The sequence below is a fragment of the Ochotona princeps genome, chromosome 4 (genome assembly GCF_030435755.1).
Source record: "Ochotona princeps isolate mOchPri1 chromosome 4, mOchPri1.hap1, whole genome shotgun sequence".
NCBI lineage: Eukaryota > Metazoa > Chordata > Mammalia > Lagomorpha > Ochotonidae > Ochotona > Ochotona princeps.
In genome coordinates, this window is record NC_080835.1 from 13,086,158 (window position 1) to 13,113,462 (window position 27,305).

Consider the following 27,305-nt stretch of genomic DNA (forward strand, 5'->3'; position numbering starts at 1 on the left):
CAGAGGTACTTTTGCTCATATGGGAGGAAATGACAGTTTCACCTTCAGATTTCAATTTGTCCACAAAATTGTCTACTTCCTTTCCTTTGGCTCCAAATTTCAAAGCCTTGGTGGGGCCCGAAGGCCTGGCTGGTGCAGGTACCACCTTTGGTTTCTCAGTTTCAATGATGGGCTCTGTGATCATGGCAGCTGTGCTGCCTCCAGACACTGCAGAGCTGCCAAATCCCCCAAATCCTGGTGGTGTTTTTTACCCAGTCTCTGCATCTCTTCCAGCCTGTTGTAACTCCTTTGCTTTATGTCGCGTTTCAGCCTAGACTTCACGTTCTTGAGTCTCTCTGACTGCTCTGAACACTTCTCCTCATGAGACAACACACAAAGGGCCAAGACACGGCCTACCCTCCAGCAACACTCACCAAGTACCAAGCCCTGCACCTAGGGACAAGCCACCGCTTGCCCTCCTAGACCCCGCGCAGATGGCCAAGCTACAACCATGCTCCCTGGAACCCGCACTGAGTGCTAAGCCAAGGCCTGCCCTGGTAAATCCCGTAGAAAGGCAAGCGGCCACCTGCCCTCTTGCAGCCGTGTAATGGACAAGCTACCACTTGCCCTTGGGGACCTCAAGATGATGACCAAGCCACCAGCTTCCCTTAACCACCCCAATGGAGGCCCAAGCCGAGGCCTGCACTCACAGACACCAACAATGACCAAGACACCACCTGCCCCCAAGGACCCCGCGCCAATGACCAAGCCATTAGATGCCTTCCTCCACCCTGTGCTGATGGCTAAGCCACTGCCTACCCTTCTGACCCCACGCTGAGGACCAAGTCACCACCTGGCCTCCTGGAACCCACACTCAGGGCTAAGCCGCGGCCCACCTTAGTAAACCCCCACAGGTGTACAAGTGGCCACCTCCCCTTTTGCACCCCTGCTGATGGCCAAGCCACTGCCTCCCCAGCAGGACGCCTGCACTCAAGGACAAGCCACTGCCTGAGCTCCTGGACACACGCTAGGGCCAAGCCGCAACCTCCCCTTCCAGGACCCCTGTACCATGGGGGGTCTTACCTTGTAGATGTCCTTTTGAGTCTGTGAATTCCTCCAGTGATGCTCAAAGACCAGGCACTCCGGGGACCGCACCAACTCCACCTGTGCACTACGGGCCCCATGTCCACCATGGCGGCCACCTCGAGGCCCTCCCCAGGCGGGGTGCAGGCGGACAGCAGGTGGAACAAGGTCAGCTGGAGTCCACGAGCCCTCATGTCCACTCACGGAGCCCGCAGCGCGTCTTCCCGCAGGAGAACTGCTCCCACTCGGGAGAGTACAGCCACGCGTCCTCTTCCTCTCTGACTGAGAATGCGGGGTCACAGCACCTTGTAGGAAGTTACCGTGCAGCCAATCCCTCCGTGGCAGCACCACGCAGGATTCCTCTGCCCTCGGGGACCCTTTTCTTCTTCCTCATGGACCCCATGGCGCCTGGCTGTGCTTCCTCTCCTCGTCCAGGCCTGGGCTTTGGGCTCCTTGCTGCCCTGGGCCCTGGGGGCATGAGGGGAGAGATAGAGACTCCTCACAAGCAGGGAGGAGTTGGAGGGCTCCAGGGGGCAGAGGTTCTGCTTGCGCCACCAGCTCCACCTCCCCTGGATGTCTTGTTTATGAACCCACCAGCCATCACTGTCAATTTCTCCCCAAACTCCATGGGCTAATCCTCCAAGTGCAAGCACTGGCAGTCCATGTGGGTACCGCTTTGTGTCCCAGCTGTTCCACTTCCCATCCAGCTCCCTGCTTGCAGCCTGGGAAAGCAGTAGAAGACAGCCCAAAGCCTTAGGACATTGTACGTGTGAGAACCAGAAGAAGCTTCAGGATCCTGGCTTCAGATCAGCTTAGCTCCAGGCATTGTGGCCACTGGGGAGTGAATCAGCAGATGAAAGATCTTTCTCTCCTGTCTGTCTTTCTCTCTGTATATCTACCTTTCCAATATAAATAAATAAATGTTTAAGGGAAACAACAACAACAACAACAACAACAACAACAAACCTGCTGTTAAGGTTTGGATCTGTGCCAGGTTAACATTCTCCTGATATCCCAAAGTGACAATTTCATCAAAAGCAAAAATCAAATCAAAACAGTTCCCAGATATTTCATTCTCTTTTAAGGCTCGGCAATATTCAGGGATCTTCAATCCTAGTTCGGGTCATTTCCACAAACTGTCAAGAGACAATAGCCTTTCCTGCTTGTGTGCAGACTGCAGCTGCAACAGCACCATGGCGAGGGTGGTGGTGGCGGCGCGCCTGCTCCGCGTCCTCTGGCCTGGGCTGGGGTCCCAGAAGGGCGCACGAGCTGCTCCGCACCCTTTGCCCCTGACAGGAGCAGCCACTTCGCCTCCACAACTTTTTTTTTTTTTAGATTTTATTGTTATTGGAAAGCCGGATATACAGAGAGGAGGAGAGACAGAGAGGAAGATCTTCCATCCGATGTTTCACTCCCCAAGTGAGCCGCAACGGGCTGGTGCATGCCAATCCGATGCCGGGACCAGGAACCTCTTCCAGGTCTCCCACGTGGGTACAGGGTCCCAATGCATTGGGCTGTCCTCGACTGCTTTCCCAGGCCACAAGCAGGGAGCTGGATGGGAAGTGGAGCTGCTGGGATTAGAACCGGCGCCCATGTGGGATCCCGGGGCTTTCAAGGCGAGGACTTTAGCAGCTAGGCCACACCGCAGGGCCCACACAACTTTTATTCTTAATGATTTACAAATATATTGACTTACTTATTCATATAAACTTCATATATAGATTTATTTTACTGTTTTGGGAATATGGAGTTAAGGCAGTAAAAAAACAAACAAAAAACTTTCCACTTTTAGAGAGCCTACATTGTAGAGAAAACTCAACACACAGAAAAAGGTATGTAACTATCATCAAAGCAAGGACTGGGGAGAACAATAAAGGAGGGATGCCTATTGATGCTCAGAGAAGAACTTTCTGAGAAGATAAGATTGCAGAGTAAATAAGTAAGGCAAGATTTGAGGCAGCGTGGTTCGCACATGTTCGTGTCACTATAACTCATTCATAGAAATAATTCTTTAGGAATGCATGGGTCACGTGTCAGTGTGCCCTCAACGTCTAGTTCTTATTATTCTCTCTCTATTCTCTCTGACAACCTAGGGTGACTAAAATGTACTCCGCAGGAATCATACCCAAATCATTACTGTTATACATAAGTTCCTTGATCAGAAGACCTCGTGGAAAGTAAGAGAGTCTTTGGAAGTGGATGATGTGTTAATAAACAAATGTGAAAGTGAGGGTCAGTTTATGAAAAAAAAATAAAAATAAATGCAGGAAAAATGTTGACAAATGTAAAAATAGCCTTCCTTTGAAAATGGATCAATGATATTTTGTGCAAGAAATGGAGGGGTGGGGGTTTTACAATGTATGATTTCTAAAACATTCTAAAGTTAATTCTAAGCAATCAGTTAAAGAGAACTTAATTGCTCAAGGAAAAATTTTAATTTGTGGCTCTGACAGTTTAAATTCTTCTTTGTGGCCAGAATCCTCAGCAAATATTTGTGTATACACATCGACATATATCTGCATGAAACCTTTAATCATAACAGAAGTAAGTGGTCACTTTAATTTTATAAAAGGAAGGAAAAGCACAGATAGTTTTATGTTTTTAATGTAGTAAATATAAGTAAATTGCTCTTACTATTTGCTTGTTTTTTATAAATGCTCACAGAAGTTATTGGATAGAGAAAAGACAAAGAGAGATGTTTCATAGGTGAGCAATCTTTTTTTTTTAATTATTTATTATTTAACTTCATTAATTACATTGTATTAAATCTTTTTTTAAGATTTTTTTATTGCAAAGTTAGATACATATAAAGAGGGAAAGATCTTCCACCTGCTGGTTCACTCCCCAAATGGCCGCAATGGCCGGTGCTATGCTTATCCAAAGCCAGGAGCCAGGATCCTCTTCCCAGTCTCCCACACAGGTTCAGTGTCCCAGAGCTTTGGGCCACCCTTGACTGCTTTCCCAGGCCACAAGCAGGGAGCTGGATGGGAAGTGGGGATACCTGGATTAAAATAGACACCCATATGGGATTCTGGAACATTCAAAGTGAGAACTTTAGCCGCTAGGCCATGGCGCCGGACCCTATCGGTGAGCAATCTTAAGACAGGCGTAACTTGACCGAGTGTGGGAGGCTTAGAAGTGATACAATCTCTAGAAGGAAACAAATATTCTGATTAGGGCTGAGGCTCCTTTGTAGATTGATTTTTGTGGGTTTATATGGTAGTAATCTGCCTTACTGAGGTAATGTCATCAATTTGTACTGAAATAAGCAGCTTCTGTCATTGCTAGTATTTTTCTTTTTCAGAAAAAAAGTAATCTTACCTACAGCATCCCAGACTTTCCTGCTCATGGCTTGCAGTCAAATACAGACATGGGGTTTAGATATTTACCTGATTCCAAATCCTGGCTTAGATTTCTCTAAGTATTCCAAGGAAGGAGCTGTTTCCCCTCTTCAACAATGATATTCCTCATACCACCGAAATTAGTAATAGACAAATTTAATCTGACAAAGTTTATCAAATATTATGTGAAAACTTGGGAGAGGTGGAGATAAAATATTAAATAAAGTGCATTGGAATATAGGAAACAAAAATAAATAAGTTAAAGAAGAGAAACAAATGTGATAAAGAAGATGTTGGGAAAGAATGGTATACTGTACATTGCTTTGTAATTCAGAAATGGTTTTCAGACTTCACTTTTCCATACTACTCTGTGATGACTGTCTCCCTCAAACTGTGGGTTAAATAATATCCAATAGATTCAAAATATTTCCATAATGCCATACTACAATAATACCTAACGAGACTTTTACATGTGCTTTATTTGGTAATCCAGAATCCGTGTAATTGGAATAACATTGTTTGTGTACCTCCAATATTTGCTTCTCAGAGCTCAGTTGTCACCAAGGTTCCAGGTGCAGAAGTGGAAGAAGCTCATAACTAACTTTGCTTCTTCTGACCCTTTTCTCTTTAACAAGTTACATACACAACGACGATCATAAAAAACCTGGCCCTTGTTCACAGCTGAGGACATTGTTTAGAGTTCTGATACCTACGTAAATGCCCAAGGCCTCTGTTACAACCTCCTCAACCACCTGCTGCTGCCAATCTTTCTTGCCTCACAATTGTTCCAGTGAACATTCTCTGATAAACTTTGGAAATTCATGAAAATATGCGTTTCAGAGTCTGTCTTCCTAGAACCAAAATAAAGGCACTAATGTATACAGCCAGCATAGCATATAAATTGAGACTGTATATTGGATAAAAAGCAAAATATGGAACTTAATCACTTATGAGTTAAAGGTAAATGTTGAGTTTTTTTTAGCAGATACTAACTCACCCGCTGTGTTGTTTTGTCATCCAGATGGAAGGTGATCTCAGTTTATTTCTATTTCCTTAATCTTTCAACATTAGTAATCCTTTTGCTTTTGTCAATATATTTTTGAGATAATATATTTTTATTTTGCATTTTATGCAATCATTTACTGGCTATCCTAAATGATGATCAATAATAAAAGTTATAAGAAAATATTCTAGGGCCCGGCGGCATGGCCTAGCTGCTAAAGTCCTCGCCTTGAAAGCCCTGGGATCCCATATGGGCGCCGGTTCTAATCCCAGCAGCTCCACTTCCCATCCAGCTCCCTGCTTGTGGCCTGGGAAAGCAGTCGAGGACGGCCCAATGCTTTGGGACACTGCACCCGCGTGGGAGACCCAGAAGAGGTTCCAGGTTCCCGGTTTCACATCAGCGCGCACCGGCCTGTTGCGGCTCACTTGGGGAGTGAATCATCGGATGGAAGATTTTCCTCTCTGTCTCTCCTCCTCTGTGTATATCTGGCTGTAATAAAATGAATAAATCTTAAAAAAAAGAGAGAAAATATTCTAACTGAAAATTAGGCAAGAGCTAGTAAGAATTCAAGTAAAATGATATGTGACTTTACTCATATAAGCATTAAAATAGCCACAAAGTCTTTAAAGCTAACGTAATATAAATGGTGAATGTTTTATTTGGAAAGCAAGAACAGGAGGAATAGTTCAGAGGAGAGAGAAGAGAGAGCATAAAAAAAGAGAGAGAGAGAGAGATTTCAATTTACAGATCACGACACAAATGCCTACAATGGCCAGTGCTGGACCTGGAAAAAAGCAAGAGCCTAGCACTCAATCTATGACTCCTATATTGGTGATAAAATCCAATCAACTGATACATCATCTGCTGCTTCAAAGCGACAATTAGAAGCAAAGCCAAGACAAACCCAGTTTCTCGTATAGGGAATGCACTGTTCTTAAATGTTTAGCCCAACTATTCTAGCTACACTTTATTCTAAATCATATGTTTTAACAACAAGAAACAGCTCAAGCAGATAAACAATAAAACGGGTATGAAAAGTATCTTGTCTACATAGCGAGATGTGTCTTTAAAATACATGTTTCTGTAAGGTATTCTTTAGGGCCTCTTTCACATCCTTATTTTTGAAACTATAGATGAGGGGGTTTAGCATTGGAATCACTACTGCATAAAAGACAGAGACAATCTTGTCTTGTTCCATTGAATAGCTAGATGTAGGGCGTAAGTACATGAAGAGAATTGTCCCAAAGAATATGGTGACAGCCATGAGGTGGGAGGCACATGTGGAAAAGGCTTTAAATCTACCCTCTGTGGATGGTATCTTTAAGATCGCAATGAGGATACAAAGGTAAGAAATGAGAACAATTGTAACACAACTGATGACATTAAAACTAGAGAAAGCCATGATCACAATGCCATTGATGTGGGTATCAGAACAAGAGAGCTGGAGCAGGGGTGGAGTGTCACAATAGAAATGGTTGATCTTGTTGGAATCACAGAAAGACAATCTGAAAGTCATGCCTGTGTGTATGGCTGCATTTCCAAAGCCTGCCAAAAAGGAAGTAGCTACCAGCAAGAAGCAAACTCTCTCAGACATGATGACAGGGTAAAGCAGGGGGTTCCAAATCGCTGCATACCGGTCATATGCCATCATGGCCAACAGGAAGCATTCCGTCCCCAGAAAAGAGCCAAAGAAGTAGAACTGAGCAGCACATCCATGGAAAGAAATGGCTTTGTTCTCAGCCACAAGGTTGACCAGCATCTTGGGAGTGACGGAGGAGGAGTAAGAGGCATCAACAAAGGAGAGGCTGCTGAGAAGGAAGTACATGGGCGTGTGCAGTCGGGGATCGAGCTTAATCAACACCATCAGCCCCAGATTGCCCACCATGGTTATCAGGTAAATGGACAGAAACAAAACAAAGAGAAGACCTTGGAGATCCGGATTGTCTGTGAGTCCTAACAGGATGAACTCCCTCACTTCTGTTTGGTTTCTGCTTTGGTGGTTTTTCATGTGTCTGGTTATCTTAGCTGTAATAAGAAAGGATATGAAAAGTGGCATTTGATCAAAATGAATACAAATTCAAGTCATGTTAAGTATTGTGAACATTTCTTTACATAAAGTATCAGAAACCTTAAAAAGTATGTTGGATTTCATTTCAATCAATTCCTGATTACCGAATGTGCTGCCTACTACTAAGTGACTTTGAGGCAAAATATTCGTATTCATTAGTTGGTATTTACCAGATCATTTATAGGACCCTTTCTCACATTTACTACATTGTAATAATTATAGGAAGATGTCCTTAAGATCTAACTATTATTTATATTAAATAATTTAATTTGTAATGATACTATAATCTTTATACACAACGTCTGAATGAAGGTGATTCAATTAAATTGGAAGATTAACAATTTCTTTCTCAGTACTAAATATGCAGAAATTTATCAGTATTACCAGGAGAGAAAAAAAAAGTTTATTCTTGGGGAAGAGATCTTTTAAATTTTAAAACCAATAAAATAAATAAATGCTATTCTTTTGCTGTCTGCATAAGTTAAATATAAATCAAATATCAAAAATGAATATCTCTAGAGGCAATGTTTCAGCTAGAGAAAAGATTTAATAATTGATACCTAGAGAGTCAGACTAGCATTAAATAAATTCCCTAATGACAATGCCAGAACTATCCGAGTTAGTGAAAAGCTAACATTCAGCGTCAAAGAACCACAAGTGAGCCACAAAATACCAGCGGTAACAATGGAATTTTCCAGACACCTTACTGAATGTGAGAGAAATTCATCTAAATATAAGGCTGCCTTCCCTTGCTCCATACACCATTTCATGCTCCTGGGGGGATGTAGAGTCTGTATGCTAAATTACCGGCTGTTTCATACAGCAACTCCTTTCTCTACTTCTCACTGTCACAAAGGGAAACTTCAGTTCTCTACCCAGGAGTAATCATGATGGCTGACATTCAAAGAACTGTATCCCAGGAAAAAATGAAAAAGAAAAATGGTTAGTTCTTTTTCTCCCTTTCCCAAACAGAATGTTTTCATAGTACTCTAACTCTCATGAAAGCAATGAAAAAAAAAAGTCTCAAATGTACAAAGCATACACAAAAAGCAATGACAAGTAAAAAAATGACAGCTGTCAATGTGCACTAGAACTCAATTAGGATTCCCTGTTCTCTAACAGTATTGAGTTAGTATATATGCATTATTTTATTAAAATTCTATGTGATATGCAGTGCTATTACTATATTTTCTGGGTGAGAATATGAAATATGAAAGAAAAATGTGCTTTTGCTGAGAATCATAGTTAGCCTAAATTGTCTAAAAGTATATTCAGACAACATAATTCTTTAACACTCAGCAATCGTAATCCTGACAGAATTATGCGTCAATACACAAAGCACTAGATACTACACTCCCAATACTTTTGTTAAATTTTAGAATGCTTTTAGCTATAGGAAAAATTCCTGGATCGCCTCAGAAAGAAATATAACCAATTTGGAATCACACTCATTCATTAGGATTATTTGAAATAATATACTTTGTTTCACATTTCATTCTGTAAATCATATGCTAATATATGTAGAACTATCCAGGACAATATCCTTGCAATGTCTCTCCACATGCCAGTTGAAATTTTAGTCACCCTTATAGCCCAGAGATGTCTGATTTAGCTTTTAAATTTCTAAGTGTATGTGAAAATAGTTGTGAGGGGGCCCGACATGACGACCTGATGACCAAATCTTCGCATTGAACACCCATATAGGTGCCAGTTTGTGTCCATTTCCCATCCAGCTCCCAGATTGTGTCTGAGGAAGCAGTAGTTGATGGCTCAAAGTCTTGGAACCCTACACATGCATGGGGTACTTGGAAGAAGCTCTCAGTACCTGACTTCAGATTGGCTCAGCTCTGCCTGCTGTGGCTTCTTGGGGAGTGAATCAGCAGATGGAAGGTCATTGTCTCTGTCTCTCTTTCTCTATGTAAATCAATCAGCCTTTCCAAAAAAGCAAAAATAAGCCTTAAGAAAAGAAAATATTTGCAAGGTTTTTTGAAACATTTATGATGTATAAATGTATGTAGAAATCATGCTGCTCGTTGTTCAGATTCCTCCTAAAGAGCAGGTGCTGCACTAAGTGAATGCAGCTTGTATCAAACAGAGGCTCTTAGTCTCCTGGTGTTTCTGGAGACCTGAGTCAATGGATGATTCAGAAAATTCACAGGATAAAGAATTTTTCTACAGGTCAATCAGTTAAATGATGAGATAAGTTCACTTGTTCCTTACCTTTTGTAACTTCTTAAAATCTTTGGATCCCTTGATACCTTTTGTTCAATGCATCAATTCATCAAAATCAGTAAAGGAGTAAAGAAAACAGAATCCTTCCCCTTGGGAAGACATTCCTTTTGTTTTGCCAAGTTAAATCATAGTTTGAAGAGATTTTTAAAAATCATTCATTACAGAAGTTCTGCACTCAGCAGACATGGAGTCTTGTTTCTTTTCATTTTTTTCAATTGTAAATATCTTGGCTTGTTGTACAGGAACAATTTGGCTTAAATATCAAAGAAGATGGGTATACTCTTGTTCACAATACTTTCTAAAATAGAGTATTCAGAACTGACTCTGGAGTGAGCATTCTCATTACTTTTGGAAATATTTATTTCTTGCTCATCGATCTCTTGGGAATGTATCAGTCATGGAACCACACTACAATCTACTCATTTTTTTTTAACTTTAAAATTAGGACCTTTACAGATCTCTTTTCTATTTCTCTGGTTTACACATGGGATACACAGACTCAGAGGAGAATGAAGTGAGTTCCATATTCCTAACAATTAAACATCGCTCTCTTTCCCATTAGAACTGTTGATTTGGTTCATTGGGGAGAATCAAAATAATATCCCAAATAGAACATTAGCACTAGCTCTGACTACACTTTCTATTCGGGCTTCATATTTGTATAAGTTGTTATGCCATCAGAGGAATATACAGAGAAAATGTGCCACATAAACACAGTGGAATATTGCTAAGCCTGGAAAGGACTGAAAGGCCATCATTTGTAGCAAAATGGAAGGATGCTACAAGCATCATGTCAGGTGAAATAACAAAGACAAATATTACATTCTCCTATAGGAGGTAGCTTAGAAAAACAGTGAATATGAGCCTAAAATGTTGATTACTAGAACCCAAGGGGCATAGAACCCAAGGGGCAGGGAGAGGTTGAGGGATCGAGGAATGTTGGGAATAATACAGGGGATACTTTGTGAGTTTGCTAATTATGACAAAACTAGGGCAAGCTGACTATGCAATACATGCGAAATTTACAACTTCACAATTATTTCCATATTGTAAATTTAAAACAATTCAAAAATTAAATTTTTGATTTTTTGAAGCTGTTGTAGACTAAGTCATGCTTAATTATCCTTTTTAAGTTCTTGCCCCTTACTGAGAGAAGAATCATACAAACAGGATCAAATACAATGTACAAAATGGTAAAGGGTATTAAAAATGTGAGGAAATTATACACGTGTGGCTGTGTTCCAGGATAGAGTGAGTGAGAGGGAGGGAAAGTTGGGGAAGTGTTACATTCTGTCTTCTATCTGCCTCTTCTGTGTCCATCCAGAAAGAGAGAGAGAGAGAGAGAGAGAGAGAGAGAGAAAGAGAGAGAGAAAGAGAGACCCTTCTTGTTGGCAGGTTTCTTCTTCTTCTCCTTTTATTTTCTGATGACCACGCCCCAGAGCTGCACCCATGGAGAATGAAATGAATAGGAGAAGTAGAAATGTACCAGCAGGACCCAGAGGATTAGGAGGGGCCCAGCAGAAAGAAGGGTTTTAAAAAATATCTTTTCCATTTGTCTATCAGCCTTTTGAATTTGTTGTCTTGAAAGGTATCTGTTCATTTCCTTCACTCACTTCTTAACAGGATTGTTTATTTTGCTGTTGTTGAGTTTCTGAAACTCTTTGTAAATTCTGAATATTGTCTCCTATCTGTTGTATAGTGTGCAAAGATTTTCACCCATTTTGTTGAGTTTTTTCTTTACTTTGTTGATCATTCCCTTTGCTGTACAAAAGTTTCTTAATTTTATATAGTACCATTTGTTTATTTTGACTTTGGCTACCTGTACTTTGGGTGACTTTTTAAAGAAGTTTTTATCAATGCCTATATCTTTCTTACTGCTTCCTATGTTTTCCTCTAATAGTGTGATGGTTTCTGGGTAAATATTTAGGTTCTTGATTCATTTACAGCTGATCTTTGCATAAAGTGAAGAATGGGGTTTTGCTTCTTATTTCTGCAGGCTGAAATCTAATTGTCCCAACAGCATTTGATGAGGAGACCAGACTTTTCTTTGGAGTATTATTTTTTTGGTCAAAGATCAGTTGGCAATACATGTGCAGGCTCACTTCTGGGGTCCCTGTGCTTGGATATTGATTATGTATGTGCAGTGTGTGTAGTAACTTATACTCATCAACTTATTTTATCTCCAAAGTCCCTCTATATGGTAACCATTAGAGATGAAAATACAAAGCCACAGACAGGTTTAGCAAGATGCTAAAATCACAGTCAATGAGCCACAGAGCCAGGACTCTCAATCAACATAATCTGTTCTTTCATCCTCTCTGTATCTGCTCTTCTGAATTCTTCAACAATATCTAGGTGGTGTTAATACGTGCTAGCTATGCAGACAGCTAAGGGTCCAGAAATAGCAAGCTACATCGGCCCTGCCCTAGGTAATCCTATCTGTCTACTTGTCAATCTGAAAAACCACACTGAGGTTTTGCCTAACTCCGGTAAGATTGATCTGCATTTGAAATCCTGCTAACACCAGCTGGTGTGGATGTGGGGAGAAAGGTACCCTCTTTCACTGTTGGTGGGAGTGTAGACTGGTACAACCACTCTGAAAATTAGTATAGTGAGTGCTATAGAACTGAAAATTGATCTGCCATATTTCCCAACCATCCTACTTATGGAAATACATCCAAAGGAATTGAAATCAGCATATGAGAAAGTGATATGTACTCCTATACTTACAGCAGCACAATCTACAATAGCTAAGACATGGAAACAACTTACATGCCTGTCAAACAAGAGTAGATAAATAAACGGTGGTACATATACTCAGTCGAGTACTACTGAGCCATTAGAAAGATTGAAATTCTTCAATTTGCAACAAAATGGTTCCAAGTAGACACCAAACATTTGCTTCTAACAAATGTTTAGATCTTTCATCTTAATCATATTGTTAACAATTACAGTATTAATTTTCCTTTATTACTATTATTATTTTTTATTTTGTTGATCTTTACATAGTTGATTAGGTCGTACAGGGTCAAAGGCTACAGGAAAGTGGGTAAGACCTTTGTTTCCACATTCTCTTTTTTTCCTTGCTGTATCTGGAAGAAGGCGGGAAATAAAGGGAGAAGACACACCCAGTCTTCCAGATATCCCAGGGTCCCCGATGTGGGACATGCTCCAAGGGTCCTGCTCAAGTAGTTTTGATAGTACAGTAGTTCTGAATTGCTGCCAATCTCGTCATTCCCAGCATGATGAAATCTCTCCAGAATCAACCAGCTGACACAGTCCACCTTGTTGCATCTGTTTGCCCAAATTTTCACTGCCAAAATTTAGCTTAAGAAGATCAATTTGTTCTGTCCTTTGTTCTGTGTTGTGGTGCCAGGTGTCCTCTGCAGGTGCCAATGTACTACCATATCCTCCATGTGCACCTGGGTATGCTGTCCACTGCTCTGTCGGAGCCACTGAGGAGGCTCAGCTTTGACACCTGCACTCCACAGTCAGACTGTGGAACCCGCACTTCTCTTCAGAGTTGGGGTTCAGAGTCTAGCAGTTCATTTGGGGGGGTGGCCAAAGAAACTTTATCTGAGGTGATCCCATACCTGATTTTTGTGTGTGCTTGCCAACGCAGGGTCTGGCATAGTGTGTGGCCCCAATCAGCCTATGCATATGTAATTTTTCATTTATTTACAAGCCCTATCTACATATAGACTATTCTAGTTCAACAGCTAAACTAGCATGAATGAAAATTTGGTTTCAGTGTTTGGTTTGTTTTTTCAACTCTAATTTTTAAAAATTTATTTATTTTATTATGATATAATTCCATAAGTTCTATATCAATCTACATTATGTATATGTAAATAGAATAAGAAAGCAAAATAATTCTTATTTGATAGTGGGAGGAAGTTGTTTAATGATGTTAACCACACAGCATTATGAAATTCCTCGAAATTAATTCCTGAATAAATCAAGATGTTTCTATGAAATATCATTAGACCAAAGTAAATACTTGATTCTGTGATTTTAAGATAAGGAAAAATTACAAAGAACTACAAATTGATAATAACTTTCAAACAGCAATTAAATTTCTTTGTGTGCACATTCATTACAAAAATGAGAGACAGTCTGCAAGTGGATAAGCATTATTTGTTAAGTATATAATTTGGTTGTTTTGTAGTAATTGATGGAGATTAACACCCAGGAATTTCAATTGACATCAAAAGCAATGGTTTCACGTGATGTTACCTTAGAGGTTTGATCAAGAAGCTATCTTCAACATCACTAGTTTAAATGTAAACTGTTAGAGATTTTCGTGAAAAAAATAATTACCCAAGAGAAGAATCTAGCAAGATCTTTAAAATATCCAAGAGAGCTGTTCACTTATTCCACATGTAGGAATGTATCTTTTTTAAATATATTTTATTTTTTTTATTCATTGATTACATTGTATTATGTGATACAGTTTCATTGGAACTGGGAATCACCCCACCCCTCCCCCCACTATCCCCCCATATGGAATGTTCCACCTTGTTGCATATCCACTGATCAAGTACAGTTGAGAGTCCCTCTTTGCAAGCATAAACTAAACATAGAGTCCAACATCTTGTTTTTAACATACTGGTTACTCAATACTATAACTATTAGTTACACAACGAAGTTAATTGTTGCTGAGGGTATGTTGGAGCCTTTAATTGATCGGGTTGATAATCTGATGGTTCTGCCCTTGGACCAGACAGGGTCTCCCCAGGAAACTGAGGAACTAGATTGTACTATAAGATGTAGGAATGTATCATAAGTGGCAATCTAGGAATGTATCTTAAGTGGCAGTCAAAATACACATAAACATATACACACAAACCAATCATTATATATTTGCATACATCAGTGTACTGATATAAAATGCTTTACAAATTCTAAGCAGATAAAGTACTGAGAACATCCATCCCTGCATGAGAAACTGATTGCAAGTTCACTTACATTCCTTAAATATTTAGTACTTTTTTGTTTTTATACACACGGTACATACTGCTTTTAAATTAAGTATGAATTAATTGCTATTGAAATGCATTAACTAGGGCCTGGTGTGATAGTATAGTGGTTAAAGTTCTCGCCTTGCACACACTGGGATCCCATATGGCTGTCGGTTCTAATCCCAGTGATCCCGCTTCCCATCCAGTTCCCTGCTTGTAGCCTGGGACAGCAGTTGAGGATGGTCCAAAGCCTTGGGACCCTGCACCCGTTTGGGAGACCTGGAAGAGCTCCTGGCTCCTGGCTTCAGATTGGCTCTGCTCCAGTCATTGCGACCTCTTTGGGAGTGAATCATTGGACAGAAGATCTTCCTCTCTGTCTCTCCTCCTCTTGCCGGAGTCCAGCTCCAGCCGAGTTCGGTGCTCGGGAAGGGTGCATGGAGTCAGCGATAAAGAAAGACACAGACACTGACACTTGGTGCGTTCTCACAACAGCCCAAGAAAAAGTTGTCCTGTTTATTTACTCAGACACCTCACAAGCTTCTGCACAAGCAATTAATTATTCTGTTTTTACTTCAAGACTAAGGGGTCACGTAGGGGTCCATGCACTCCTCTCTGTTTATCTGCCTTTCCAGTAAAAATAAAATAAATCTTTTTTAAAAAAGAAATGCATTAACTAGTTTTCAGCAAGAATATCTGATCCATATTAAATGCAAATATGGTATTCAAACAAAAATAGGTGTTCACATACGTTTAAAACATGGAATTCTGATTTTATGAATTATACTGACATAAATACACACAAATACATTGAGAAGAAATAAAAAATTCCAAACTAGCTATTCTATTGAATTCTTGAATTCTGCCTCTTGGGTCTGGCAGGGTAGTGCCTAAAGTCCTGCCTTGCACAGGCCGGGATCCCATATGGGCACTGCTTCCAATTCAACCCTCTGTTTTCAGCCTGAGAAAACACTTGAGGCCGACTCAAGGCCTTGGGACCCTGCACCCAGGAGATGTTCCTGGTTCCTGGTTTCAGCTCAACTCAGATCCAGTCATTGAGGCCATTTGGGGAGTGAATCAATGGCCTGAAGATATTTCTCTCTGTCACTCCTCCTCTCTGCATATCTGACTTTCCACTAAAAATAAATAAATTTTAAAAAGAAAATTTTCTTCTTAATATGTCTGTGTTTCCCAGTTCTTAATAAAGAACAAGCATGTGTTATATGAGTATTTCAATATATGTGTTCATTGTACATACCTGATACAATACCATTTTATATATATCAATTCTAATTTTTGGTTATTTTATATATATATATATATATGATATATACATATATATAATATATATATATTTGGTTATATATATATATATATATAAAACCAAATTTTAAACATTTTAAAACTTGAAGACTATATTTGAAAGGTTGTGTCAGTACAGGACTACAACATATAAAAAATGTCTGCTTTTATGTGGAGCAAAATAATATTTCCCTTTAATAGATTTATGCCAGCCTGGAATACCAAGGGAAATAATTACTTAAGGACATTTAGCACTATAATCACAATAAACATTATTTCATAGCTAGCCATACCCTCAGCAGTGACCTCTATATCACCCTAATTGTTTATATGTTATTTATGGATATAACTTAATCTTAACTGTGTGATGATTGGAGCTCCCTAGGCGATTATAAATAAATCATTCATAAGCCAAAGCAACTGTGGTGAAAAACAAACCTGAAAACACATGATACTGTGTTGAGGACTGAAACTGATCCACATGTTCAAAAACTCATAGTCAAGCATTGATCATATTTTATCAAAAATTAAGAATACATTTGGAATTAGATTTCTTAAAAGGTGAGCATGGTGATTTATCAGGAATCAGAACCCTTGATTGACATCCGACTCTCCAGCATGAATATTTCATATGTAACAAACAGCAAGCACCATCAGGACAACATTTTTGTTAATATTGACATAGTTTGTTGAACACAATAATATGGAAGATCGATTTCCAGTGTCCCAATTGTGGAAATTTAGCTATAAATGAATGAATTGTTGTTGTGTGGAAACACTAGGTATTATATAATACAAATTGAATTGATCACTGAAAAGAACATAGGAATCAATATTACACAATTTACGAAAACCATTGTGTATCAAAGATACTAATTTTGAGAAGAATCTTTTAAATAGTCACAGAGCTGACAGTCATAATAAGGAATGAAAATAGTTTTGCAGTTTTAATGCATGTAAAGATTCACTGTCTCATTACAGACACCTAGTGATTTCAAGTGACGAGAAGCTTACCCATCAATTTTAAGAAGTTTCCCCTAAGAACTTGCTGCATCCTTATTCCTTAGGCGACAGATCAATGGGTTAGGCATGGGACACGAAAAGATATAAAAAACTGCAGTTACTTTGGACTCCTCCCCAGACCTTTCTGGTGGGGCCCTTAATGCTTGCAGAAGAGGATGTTATAAAATAGGGTCACTGTGGTTAAATGGAAACCACAGGTAGAAAATGCTTTGTACTTGCCTTCAGCAGGTACACAGTAGGTCTACATGTAACTTTGTGGAGGACCACCATATGATCTTCGTAATGACCCTATTACTTTACATTCCCACCCACAGTGTATAAGATTTCCCTTTCCTCCACATTCTCACCAACATTTCATCTTTTTGATAATAGTCATTGTAACAGGTGAGAGGTGACATCTGAGTTGATTCACATTTCTTGATGATTTGTGATGCTAAGCATTTGTTCATATACTTCTTGGCTACTTTGGGTCCTCTTTTAGCAGACACCTATTTGGATACTATTTCCTATTTTCAACCAGATTTTCTGTTTTTGTTATTAAGTTATTTGCATCCCTTATGCATATTAACTCCTTGTCAAACATGCAGTTTGAAAATATTTCTTCCACCTAATAAGTTGATTAATTTGGAACACTGCATGATCTCACATGCATACTTCTTAAGGCCGCATTTATTTTTATTCAAAATGAAGATTTACAGAAAAGAAAGAGATCACAGACAGACACAGTCAGACACGGAAGTAAAGAGATATTCCATCTGTTGGTTCATTTCCAAAATGTCCACAATAATCAGAGCTGAACTGATTCAAATCGAGGATCCAGGATCTTCTTGTGAGTCACCCACATGGGTACAGGGGCCATAGGATTTGAACCATCTAACCCTGCTTTCCTTAGCCATAAGCAGGGAGCCGGACTTAAGATGTACTTGCTGAGAAAAGCTGGAAGGTACAGGTGGAGGATTAGCCTGTTAAGCCATGATACTGAACTCGCAAAGGTGTAATTTTCCAAAATCAATCTCAAAAAAATTGCAAGTAAAACAGTTGTTGTTAGAGACACAGGAAAATGAGGGAAAATCCATATGGAAATCCATATGGAGAGTGCTTGGAAAATTGCAAATAAACCTGCCATATGACCCAGCAATCCCACTCTTAGGAATATACCCAACAGAAGTAAAATCCACATACGAGAAGGGGATCTGTAATTCTATATTCACAGCAGCACAATCCACAATAGCAATGTCATGGAAACAAACCAGATGTGAGTCTAAGGAAGAATGGTTAAAAAAACTGTGGTACATCTACTCAATGGAATATTATTCAGCTGTCAAGAAGAACGACATTATTCTATTCAAAACCAGGTGGTCCCAACTAGAAACTATTATGCTCAGCGAAATGAGTCAATCACAAAAGAATAAATACCATATATTCTCTCTCATATAAGGAAGCCAACATGGAAAGGTGGAGTTCATCAAGTACCCATGGAGTATGCGATGGAAACATAGTTCCTAAGAGACTTCTGTGTTTCCTTTTAGTTAAGCATGTGCTGCCTACTCAGTGACACATTACTTAATCAAGGTGTTACAATTTGTCTTTGACTTTGTTGCTGCTGTTATTCATGCTGTGATTGATGTGTTAAATTTGCATTAGTCAGTCATTTTCCTTGTAAAATGCTGTGATTTATAGTTAGCTGAAAGAGCTGTGCATTTAGTTTAATCAGTATGTGTAAAAGTGCATATGCAGTGTTAGAGATGGGAATTATTGAAAAGATGGTTGATGTTACTGTTAAAATTATTGTACTTCTTTATATTTAGTTCTGATCTAAATATAGATTGCTGCAAGTCAGGTCCCACGGCAAGAGATGGTGAAAATTCTCTGTTCTAGGCATGTAGGCATTCCATGGATGAAGTAACAGCAGAGTATATTTAGCATGTTGTGAACATGAATATGGCAAATTGGCAGTTTCCATCAGTTGCTGGCAATAGTTTAGAGTGATGACAAATATTATTTTGATTTTTTTGTGTGTTATTTAGTTATGAGGAAAGTGTATGGTAAGCAGTCCATTTGATGGTTTACTAATTTCCTCGTTGTTGAGAAGTCCGAGTTGATTATGTATTTAATATGATAACCATTTGTGTGCTGTGAATTGCATTAAGAGTTATGTAGGGCAGAGATGATGCTTACTAAATGTACAAAATGGATTGATGAGATTAGCCAGTTAAATCTTTTCACCAGTAAGGCACTCAACAGCCCATGAGATATTTATTAAAAATGTCAAGTAAATCCTCTTATTTTTGTATCTTAGTGTCAAATAGCAGTAAAATAAACATGTTAAGATCCTTAACCTATTGCTATGTTTCACTGTAAAATTTACCTTTGTTAAAATTTGCTTCTGTTCAAATTTGTTGAGACCGCACGTAAAAGTATCCTAATATTACTTTGGCTGGTATTTTCTAATTACTGTATAATATTTTGGGAATGCAAATTTTATTTGAATGTCAACTACAGTTAAGCATGTGCCGTTTGTTTTTCTTACTCAGGTTTTGTAATTTGATGGAATGTTTTGATCACAATTTAATAAATGTTTGCTTTATTTAATAAAAAAATGAGGGAATTTGTTCAACAGACATTAAGTTACAACTATAAGGGAGAAATAAGTTCTGATGTTTGATTATGTGGTAAGATGGCTGTCAATAATAATAACGATAATGTACATGTTAAAAAATCTACAGAAAAGTCTTTCAAATGTTTTCAAGAGAAATACATTATAAAGGAAGAGATAAATATGTTTACGATATTTGAAGCATGCAATAACATAAGCTGACATGTAAATATGTAGAGTTTTGTGTCTAATTGAAAGATCAATTTAAAATGGGTTACTCTCTAAAAGCATTTACTGGGAATCCAACTGCAAGCATTATGTCACCAAATGAAAAACAATGTTCATATCCATAATATTCTAATTTTGGTTTATGAAATGATAATATGCAAGTATATAAATTTATAATATAATGATACAAATAAGCTAATTATAGGTGTAGAATATATGATATTGTATTAATGAGTACTAATTTCACATTTTATTGATAGCTTGAATTTTCTCACTCTTCATAATGAATACTTGGGCTTTAATAGTATGGAATATATATATATGTAAAATTCAATTCATTTATTTATTTTTTTAAAGACTTATTTACTTCTGTGTGAAAGGTAGTTACAGAGACAAGGATAGAAAGAGAGGGGGTCTTCCAGCCACTGGTTCACACCCCAAATGGCCACAATATGCAGAGATTCGCAGGTCAGAAGCCAGAAGCCAGGAGCTTCCTCCAAGTCCCACATCGGGAGACCCTCTCACAGGGGGGCAGAGGACAATGACTTAAGAAATCCTCTGGTGCCTTCTCAAGCCTTAAGAAAGTAGCCGGATCAGGAGTGGAGCATTCGGAGCACAAACTGGTGCCTATACGGTACATCAAGAATTCAGGCTGATGAATAGCCTGGTATGCTATTGCACCGGCCCCTAAAATTAACTCCAGAAAGATATAGCATACAGCAAAATCCCTAGTTTTTATATGGAAAAGTACAACAATTCTGCCAATAGTGCACAAGAATTAACATCTTAACTTGACACATCACAGGAAAATGATGTTGTTTTTAGAAGATGTATGGCCAGTGTCAAGACCTCCATTATATTGTCTATAGAAGTAAGCCTTGTTAGCCTCTAATTCCTGATATTCATGTAAGTATTTGTTGCCAGTTGAAAGACTGGTTAGTCACTGAGTGGAAATAGATGGAGTTTGGGATTAAGGGGTTTGTTTTTTTGATGCCTTGGTGGCTCATTGACTTTGGGCATGTCTAATCTCTCTGTGGCTTATGCTCTAAATGTTATTAATAAAGATTAAAATAGGAATTGATAGGAGAACCCTAACCTTTGATTAAGTGTCATAATTATTTTTATGTACATTGCTTTATCTTTATTTTATTTCTAAAGGATTTCAGGTACAGCTACCATACAAGAGCTTGAAAAATTAAGAAAATTAATCAGAAATAAAAGTAAATAGATGGAGTACAAATAAAGACAAATAGATCCACCAACTAGGATTAATTAAGGTCCTAAACCTGTGTTCAGGTTCAGTGATTCTGTGGACCAGAAATATGTTTCATAAAATATAGACAACCTTTAAATTGATTTCTACAGAACATTTTGAGATAAGATCACCAATCATTCCAGTTGCTGAGAGTGAAAGCAATGTCTGACTTAACAAAAAGAGAAGTTTGCTATAAAACAAAACAACGTGTCCCAGAATAAATGATGCTCATTCTCCAAATGAAAGTGGAACCAAATACTCTACAGCCATCAAATCCTCTTAGACATGATAGAATCATATCCTGAATTGCTGTGGCTAGTGAGTGTTCTTCTTTAAACTGTTTTATTCATTTTAAAGCAAAGATGGGGGGAAGCAGAGAGAGAAAGAGAGAATCTCTCTTTCTGCAGTTACTTAATTCCCAAATGATAGCAATTTTAATGGCTGAGCAAGAGAGAAGCCAGGAGTTTATTCTAGGTCTCCCACGAGGTTTCAGGGTCTTGTTGCTTTCCAGCCGCATTAACAGGAAGCTGAATCAGTGAACAGCCAGGATTGAACTGGTACCCTTATGGGCTGCCAACATTGCAGGGAGCAACATTCCCTGCTACGCTTCAATGCCAGTCCCTAGAGATTCGGCATCCCAGCCAACCTGACATAAATGTACAGGCAAGCAAATGGCTCTTCAACTAAAATATTATATTCAAGTAACATCTCCTCTCTTTAGCTATGTTTCCTTAAATAAGATATTAATATACCAGACTTATTCTGTCAAGCAAGGATTTGGACAAAATGTAAAGAAAATTATAGGTCTGAGTGATACTCTGAAAAAATAATTTTAACATTATATAGATAAGTACACTAAGAGAATCCATACAGCACTTTCTTTAACGGGATGAATTAAACCACAATGCAAAGTATTTAAACACTGAATATACAATGCTTTTGAATGAATATATCCTCTCCGCCTGTGTGTGTCTCTGGACACAAGAGAGCAGAGGTTCAACCAGAAGGCACTTTAATATAGCCTTAAGGTAAGTGAACCATGTATCCCTTTATAGAGTCTTTTTAACTAATGATTCCTAACAAAAGTTTTGAAAATTACTGACCTCACGCAGAAATAATCAAAAACACATTTATAAACCAATGTGAACACCTGGTTGTGTCTTTCAAAATATACTCACACCTTTATTTACTGCTTATGTTTATTGACAGACCTTGTTCCTCACTGACTACCAATCAATGGACTCTTAGAGCTACTGCAATGAAAAGTTTACTTGAAATGCCATTATGCTGTATTGTTCAATGAATTGAAGGTATACCCTTGAAAACTCATAAATGGGGACTTGGGATTTTACACTCAAAACATACAAATATAAATTGTATGACTTAATGGACAAAGAGATCCTCAAGATAATTACATTTATGTTTGGCAGTTTGTAGAAAGGTTAAATTCAGATAATCTATATGTTTGCGTTTTGGGCCCAGTGAGTCAGGTGATTAGTCAGGTATCAGAGGCGTAGCTATAGATTATGTATTAGCTCATCACTGGGAAGCAAAAAAACCACAAGCCTACTTATTCACCCAGGTTTTAGCAGAGATTCTGTTTGGTTCTGTAAACCACATTACATATTTAGAGTTTCTCCAGTAAAGGATATATTTTAAATAAAATGTTGTAACTTTGTAAAAAAAAAAAAGCGTTTGTTGTTGCAAGTGTGAGTTTGAGAACATATTACAAGGTGATCAGAAGAGTTTTGGTTGAAGTAAAAGTTATGAAAACAGAGTGGTAGTTAGCCACTCAAAGAAATCACAGTTATGACAGAGACTAAAAATGAAGACATACCTAAGCTATAGTCTTATTCAAGAAATTCCCTTTAATAATTTGCTGCAGGGCATAAATCACATCCTTGTTCCGCAGACTATATATCACTGGATTCAGCATTGGACTCAGAAAGCAGTAAAAAACTGCGATTACTTTGGACTCCTCTACAGACTTGTCTGATGGGGGCCTTAAGTACATGCAGAAGAGGGTGCCATAAAATAGGGTGACTGTGGTCAAGTGGGAACCACAGGTAGAAAATGCTTTGTACCTGCCTTCAGCAGACCGGATTCTCAAGATGGCTGCAAAAATGAACAGGTAGGACAGAAGAATAATGAACAGGGAGCTTGAGAGAGTAAAGCCAGCAACGATGAACATTGCCATCTTTTTGACGTGGGTGTCAGAGCAAGCCAGCATTATCAGTGGCGGGTCAGCACAGTAGAAGTGATTGATTACAAGGGGATCACAGAAGGATAAGTGAAAAGTCAACAGGGTCTGAGAGAGTCCATTGAGAAAGCCAAACACATAGGGAAAGGCCACTAGAGAGATACAGATGCTCATGGACATTCTGGTGCTGTAATGCAGAGGGCTGCAAATGGCTACATAGCGATCCACTGCCATTGAAGCGAGGATGTAAAACTCCGTGATCACCAGGGCAATGAAAAGGAAACACTGTGTGAAGCAGCCAGCATAGGAGATGGTCTTGTGTTCTGCAAGGAAATTGTTCAGCATCTTTGGAGTGATGTTGGAAGAATAGCAAACGTCCACAAAGGAGAGGTGGCCAAGGAAGAAATACATGGGTGTCTGGAGGTGAGAATTGGTCCTGATGAGCATGATCATGCCCAGATTTCCTGCCAGTGTCATTGTGTAGATGCCCAGAAACACCCCGAACAGGATCTTCTCCAGCACGGGATTGTCTGTGAGTCCCAGGAGAATGAATTCTGTAACTGCAGTATGGTTTGAGGAGCACATTTTCTTATTCCATGAGAACTGAAAATGATATAAAAGTGAGCTTCTGCCTGGTTAAGATTGTACATTTCTTCTATTGATTTTTATCATTTTACCACTTTATTTTTCCTCAGATACATTTATTCTTTTCTTTTTACTAAATACATCTGTATGTCTATGCAACTTTTTCACACAGTATTTTTCAGTTACCCATCTTCTCTTTGTCTCAAACACAAAATGCACACACAAATACATTCCTACCTTTTTCTGTTTTTCTCAAACATTAATGATATGTACAAGTACATACATGTACTTAAAGACATTTCTGACAACGAAAGTCAAAGTAATGGTTAAAATTCAAAAGAATTAATGCCATGCATTTTCCATAAGTGTATGTTTTATTATATACTTTAAAAGAACTTCTTTGCATGAAATTAAACTTGCTTTTTAAAATTTAGTTTGCCATCTCTCTTTGAAATGCCTGTAAAATATATATGTAGGTATATTTATGCATGATGTATTTGTCTAAACCTTGTAGAAGACACTGAAAAGTGAGGAAGTAACAAATGAATACAATCAGGTCACATCAATCATTTAAATGAACAAATGAAAAAGCTGCATCTCCTGAGTGTTTTCTATCCTAATATCCTTTTGGTTCAGATTACAAATAAAGGATGTATACTCAGTATTACATTTTCCCTAAAATCCAATTTGTTCTGTCATACATTTTTTAAATTAAAACTATGAATTCTGAAATTTATCTCTTGGATGATTACATAAAGGATGCAACTAAAGAATTATTCTTAATTCTGTGTGGAATTTTATCCATATTTTTATGCACAGTGAAGTTCATGCAATGAAGAAATTCTCCACTCTCAGCATGTGTTTAAGAGTAGATAAAACACGGTGAACAGATAGAAAATGGCATGTATGTAACATGTGAGCAAGGACTATGGAGAAAAATGCAGGCAGGATGCTTTAGATGTTGTAGATTGTCAGAGAGCTTTCTCAAAAGAAAACATTGAGAGAGTAGATAAACAAGGCAAGGATCTGAGAAACAATGGATATTTTTGTTTCCCACATTTTAGGGTCACATACTCGTGAAAATATTTCTCAAAGTTTGCATGGACAATGTGTAAGTGTGTCCTCAAATTCTAACTCAAAGTATTTGCTCTCAGTTCTGAAAACAAACAAACAAGCAACAGTTGGACTGTTTTTACTACTCAAGCATTATTCGCCAAAGCCACTGTTAGCTTGATTCTTACATAATATCCTACATCAGAAGAGCTTATAGAAATCAAGAAGCTTTAGGAAATCAATGATCTGTCAATACATAAATGTAAAAGAGACTACTGAAGAAAAAATGCGGTGTTGTCAAGATTATATTTTCTACACTCATAAAAGACAAGAAAACGTTAAGGAACAAGTGCAGAAAATAACCTACCTGTGAATATGGACACATCATAGTTTGTGAAAACAAAGTAGAGAGCTTTATAACGAATTTCTTAGCTTTTGCCTCTAGAGGTCTTTAAGATAATCCTAAACAACCAATTAAAATAATATTTCTCAAGAGTATAAGCTTAATTTCATGCTCCTTGGTGGCTCAAATCTACATCACTTGTATTCACACTTTAACATATGTGATCGTGTGTGAGAGATATTGTTAGCCCAAAGAGAGAAATTATCATTTTCAGTTATACCAAAGGAAACAAAAACATGAATAGATATGTTGTACATTTTTACTGTAGGAAAAATAAAGAAATTATCCTTTATATTATTAAGTTTGCCCCTATAAACAATCTGGGGATCATCTAAAGAGTTTAGTTTAAAATATGTGATAGATGAGAAATCTGAGAAAAAAATACGTAGTAGACTGGATGTCTTAACAACAATATAATACAGCCTAGCATGATAGCCTAGTGCTGAATCCTGGCTTAGCATCCTCCAGAATCCCGTGTGAACACCAGCTTGTCTCCAGGCTGCTCTACTCCCTGCTTGTGGCCTGGGAAACGAGTAGAGGATGCTGTAAAGCCTTGGGATCCTTCACCCACTTGGGAGACCTGGAAGAAGCCTCTGCCACCTAGTTTCAGAATGGCTCAGCTACAGCTGATGCACCCATTTGGGGAATGAACCAGCAGATGGAAGATCTTTCCCTCTGTCTCCTTTTCTCTGTAAATCTGACCTTCTGATAAAAATCAAAGTGCATGTAAAACTATATCTATCTATCTATCTATCTATCTATCTATCTATCTATATCTATAAAATCAGTAGAAGTATAACAGTATAAGGAACTAGAAGTTCTGTTGAGGGGCTGATGGTTCTTTGGAGAAGAAATGTATGCATTTACGCAGTAGTAATGATTTTCCATATTGAATTATTATGATGAATATATGTTGAAACAAATACGTGGATGACAATTGGGAACATTTATAAAATTGATTATTTATATTCTCAATTATATACAGGTAATTTAAGATGACAGAACATAGAAAGATAATCAAACACTGTCCTTGTGTTACTATAAGAAATATAAAAGAGTTTAAGAATTCCAAATCAATGCAATGAACTGAATCAAAATTCAGTCTGACGAACACAAGAAAGATAGTCGTAATTTTAGTAATAGCCACAAATGGTGAATTATGCTATAAATTGGTTAATAAAACAAAGTTTATATCAATATAAAAATAACCTTAATACTCCATGAAGTCTGATATTCGAGTATTTATCATGTATTCTTTTTCTGGAATAAAATGGAGAAGGCTAATCTATCATAACTTTTCTATTTTTAAATTTCTAACCTAAACCAACCTAACAAAAAAAATCTAAAACTAAGACTAAAATAATCATATCTGTGGAATGAAATGCTTCATAGCAATACAAAATGGCCATGTTAACTCCCTGATATTTAATGTGGCATATCTCTTACTTAGAGATCAGGATGAAGATTTTATTCCAAGTAAACTCTTTCCTGAAAGGTCTACCTACTAATATAGGTGAATAGGCAACATTGTAATAAAATGTTTTACTTTCAAAATAATATTCATAGAACAAATATGATGACGTCATTTTAAGAAAAAATGGGTTACAAATTTGTAAGTAGCTATTTATGTCTGGAAGAGAAATATATCCATGGACATTTCTAACACACACATGCTTGTGATGGATACAGATGTAATTTCAAAAACAAAGTCCATGTAAAACTCCAAAAACTTGAAAGAGTTTATGTTAGTTACAAAGGAGAAATATATTAGCCATAATGACACAAAAGTAAGAACAATATATGTACAGATTCAAAAGCAGTAATACAGAGGTGATCACATCTTATTTTTTAGGTTTCAGAGGATGAAATATAAAGCAAATTAACAAACAGGTGTAGTAATGTGGAAAGTTTTTATCTAATAGCTCTGAGAAGTTTAACAAATAGGATGCAAGAGTTTTAAGAAGTTCAGGTTCATTTTCTTTTTTTGGAAGTAATT

The 27,305-nt window shown here is 38.0% G+C and overlaps 2 protein-coding genes across 2 annotated transcripts; both read right to left on the reverse strand.

The window, feature by feature from the left end:
• Positions 1-4,960: 4,960 nt before the first annotated feature.
• LOC101533889 (olfactory receptor 5AP2) lies at positions 4,961-7,462 on the reverse strand. Its single transcript, XM_004585538.4, has 2 exons — positions 6,482-7,462; positions 4,961-4,993 (listed from the first exon to the last, which is right to left on the reverse strand). The coding sequence occupies exons 1-2, from the start codon at positions 7,460-7,462 to the stop codon at positions 4,961-4,963; spliced, it is 1,014 nt and encodes a 337-aa protein (XP_004585595.4).
• Positions 7,463-22,905: 15,443 nt separating this feature from the next.
• Positions 22,906-23,853, reverse strand: LOC101534128 (olfactory receptor 5M10-like). Its single transcript, XM_058662255.1, has one exon. The coding sequence runs from the start codon at positions 23,851-23,853 to the stop codon at positions 22,906-22,908; it is 948 nt and encodes a 315-aa protein (XP_058518238.1).
• Positions 23,854-27,305: the final 3,452 nt, after the last annotated feature.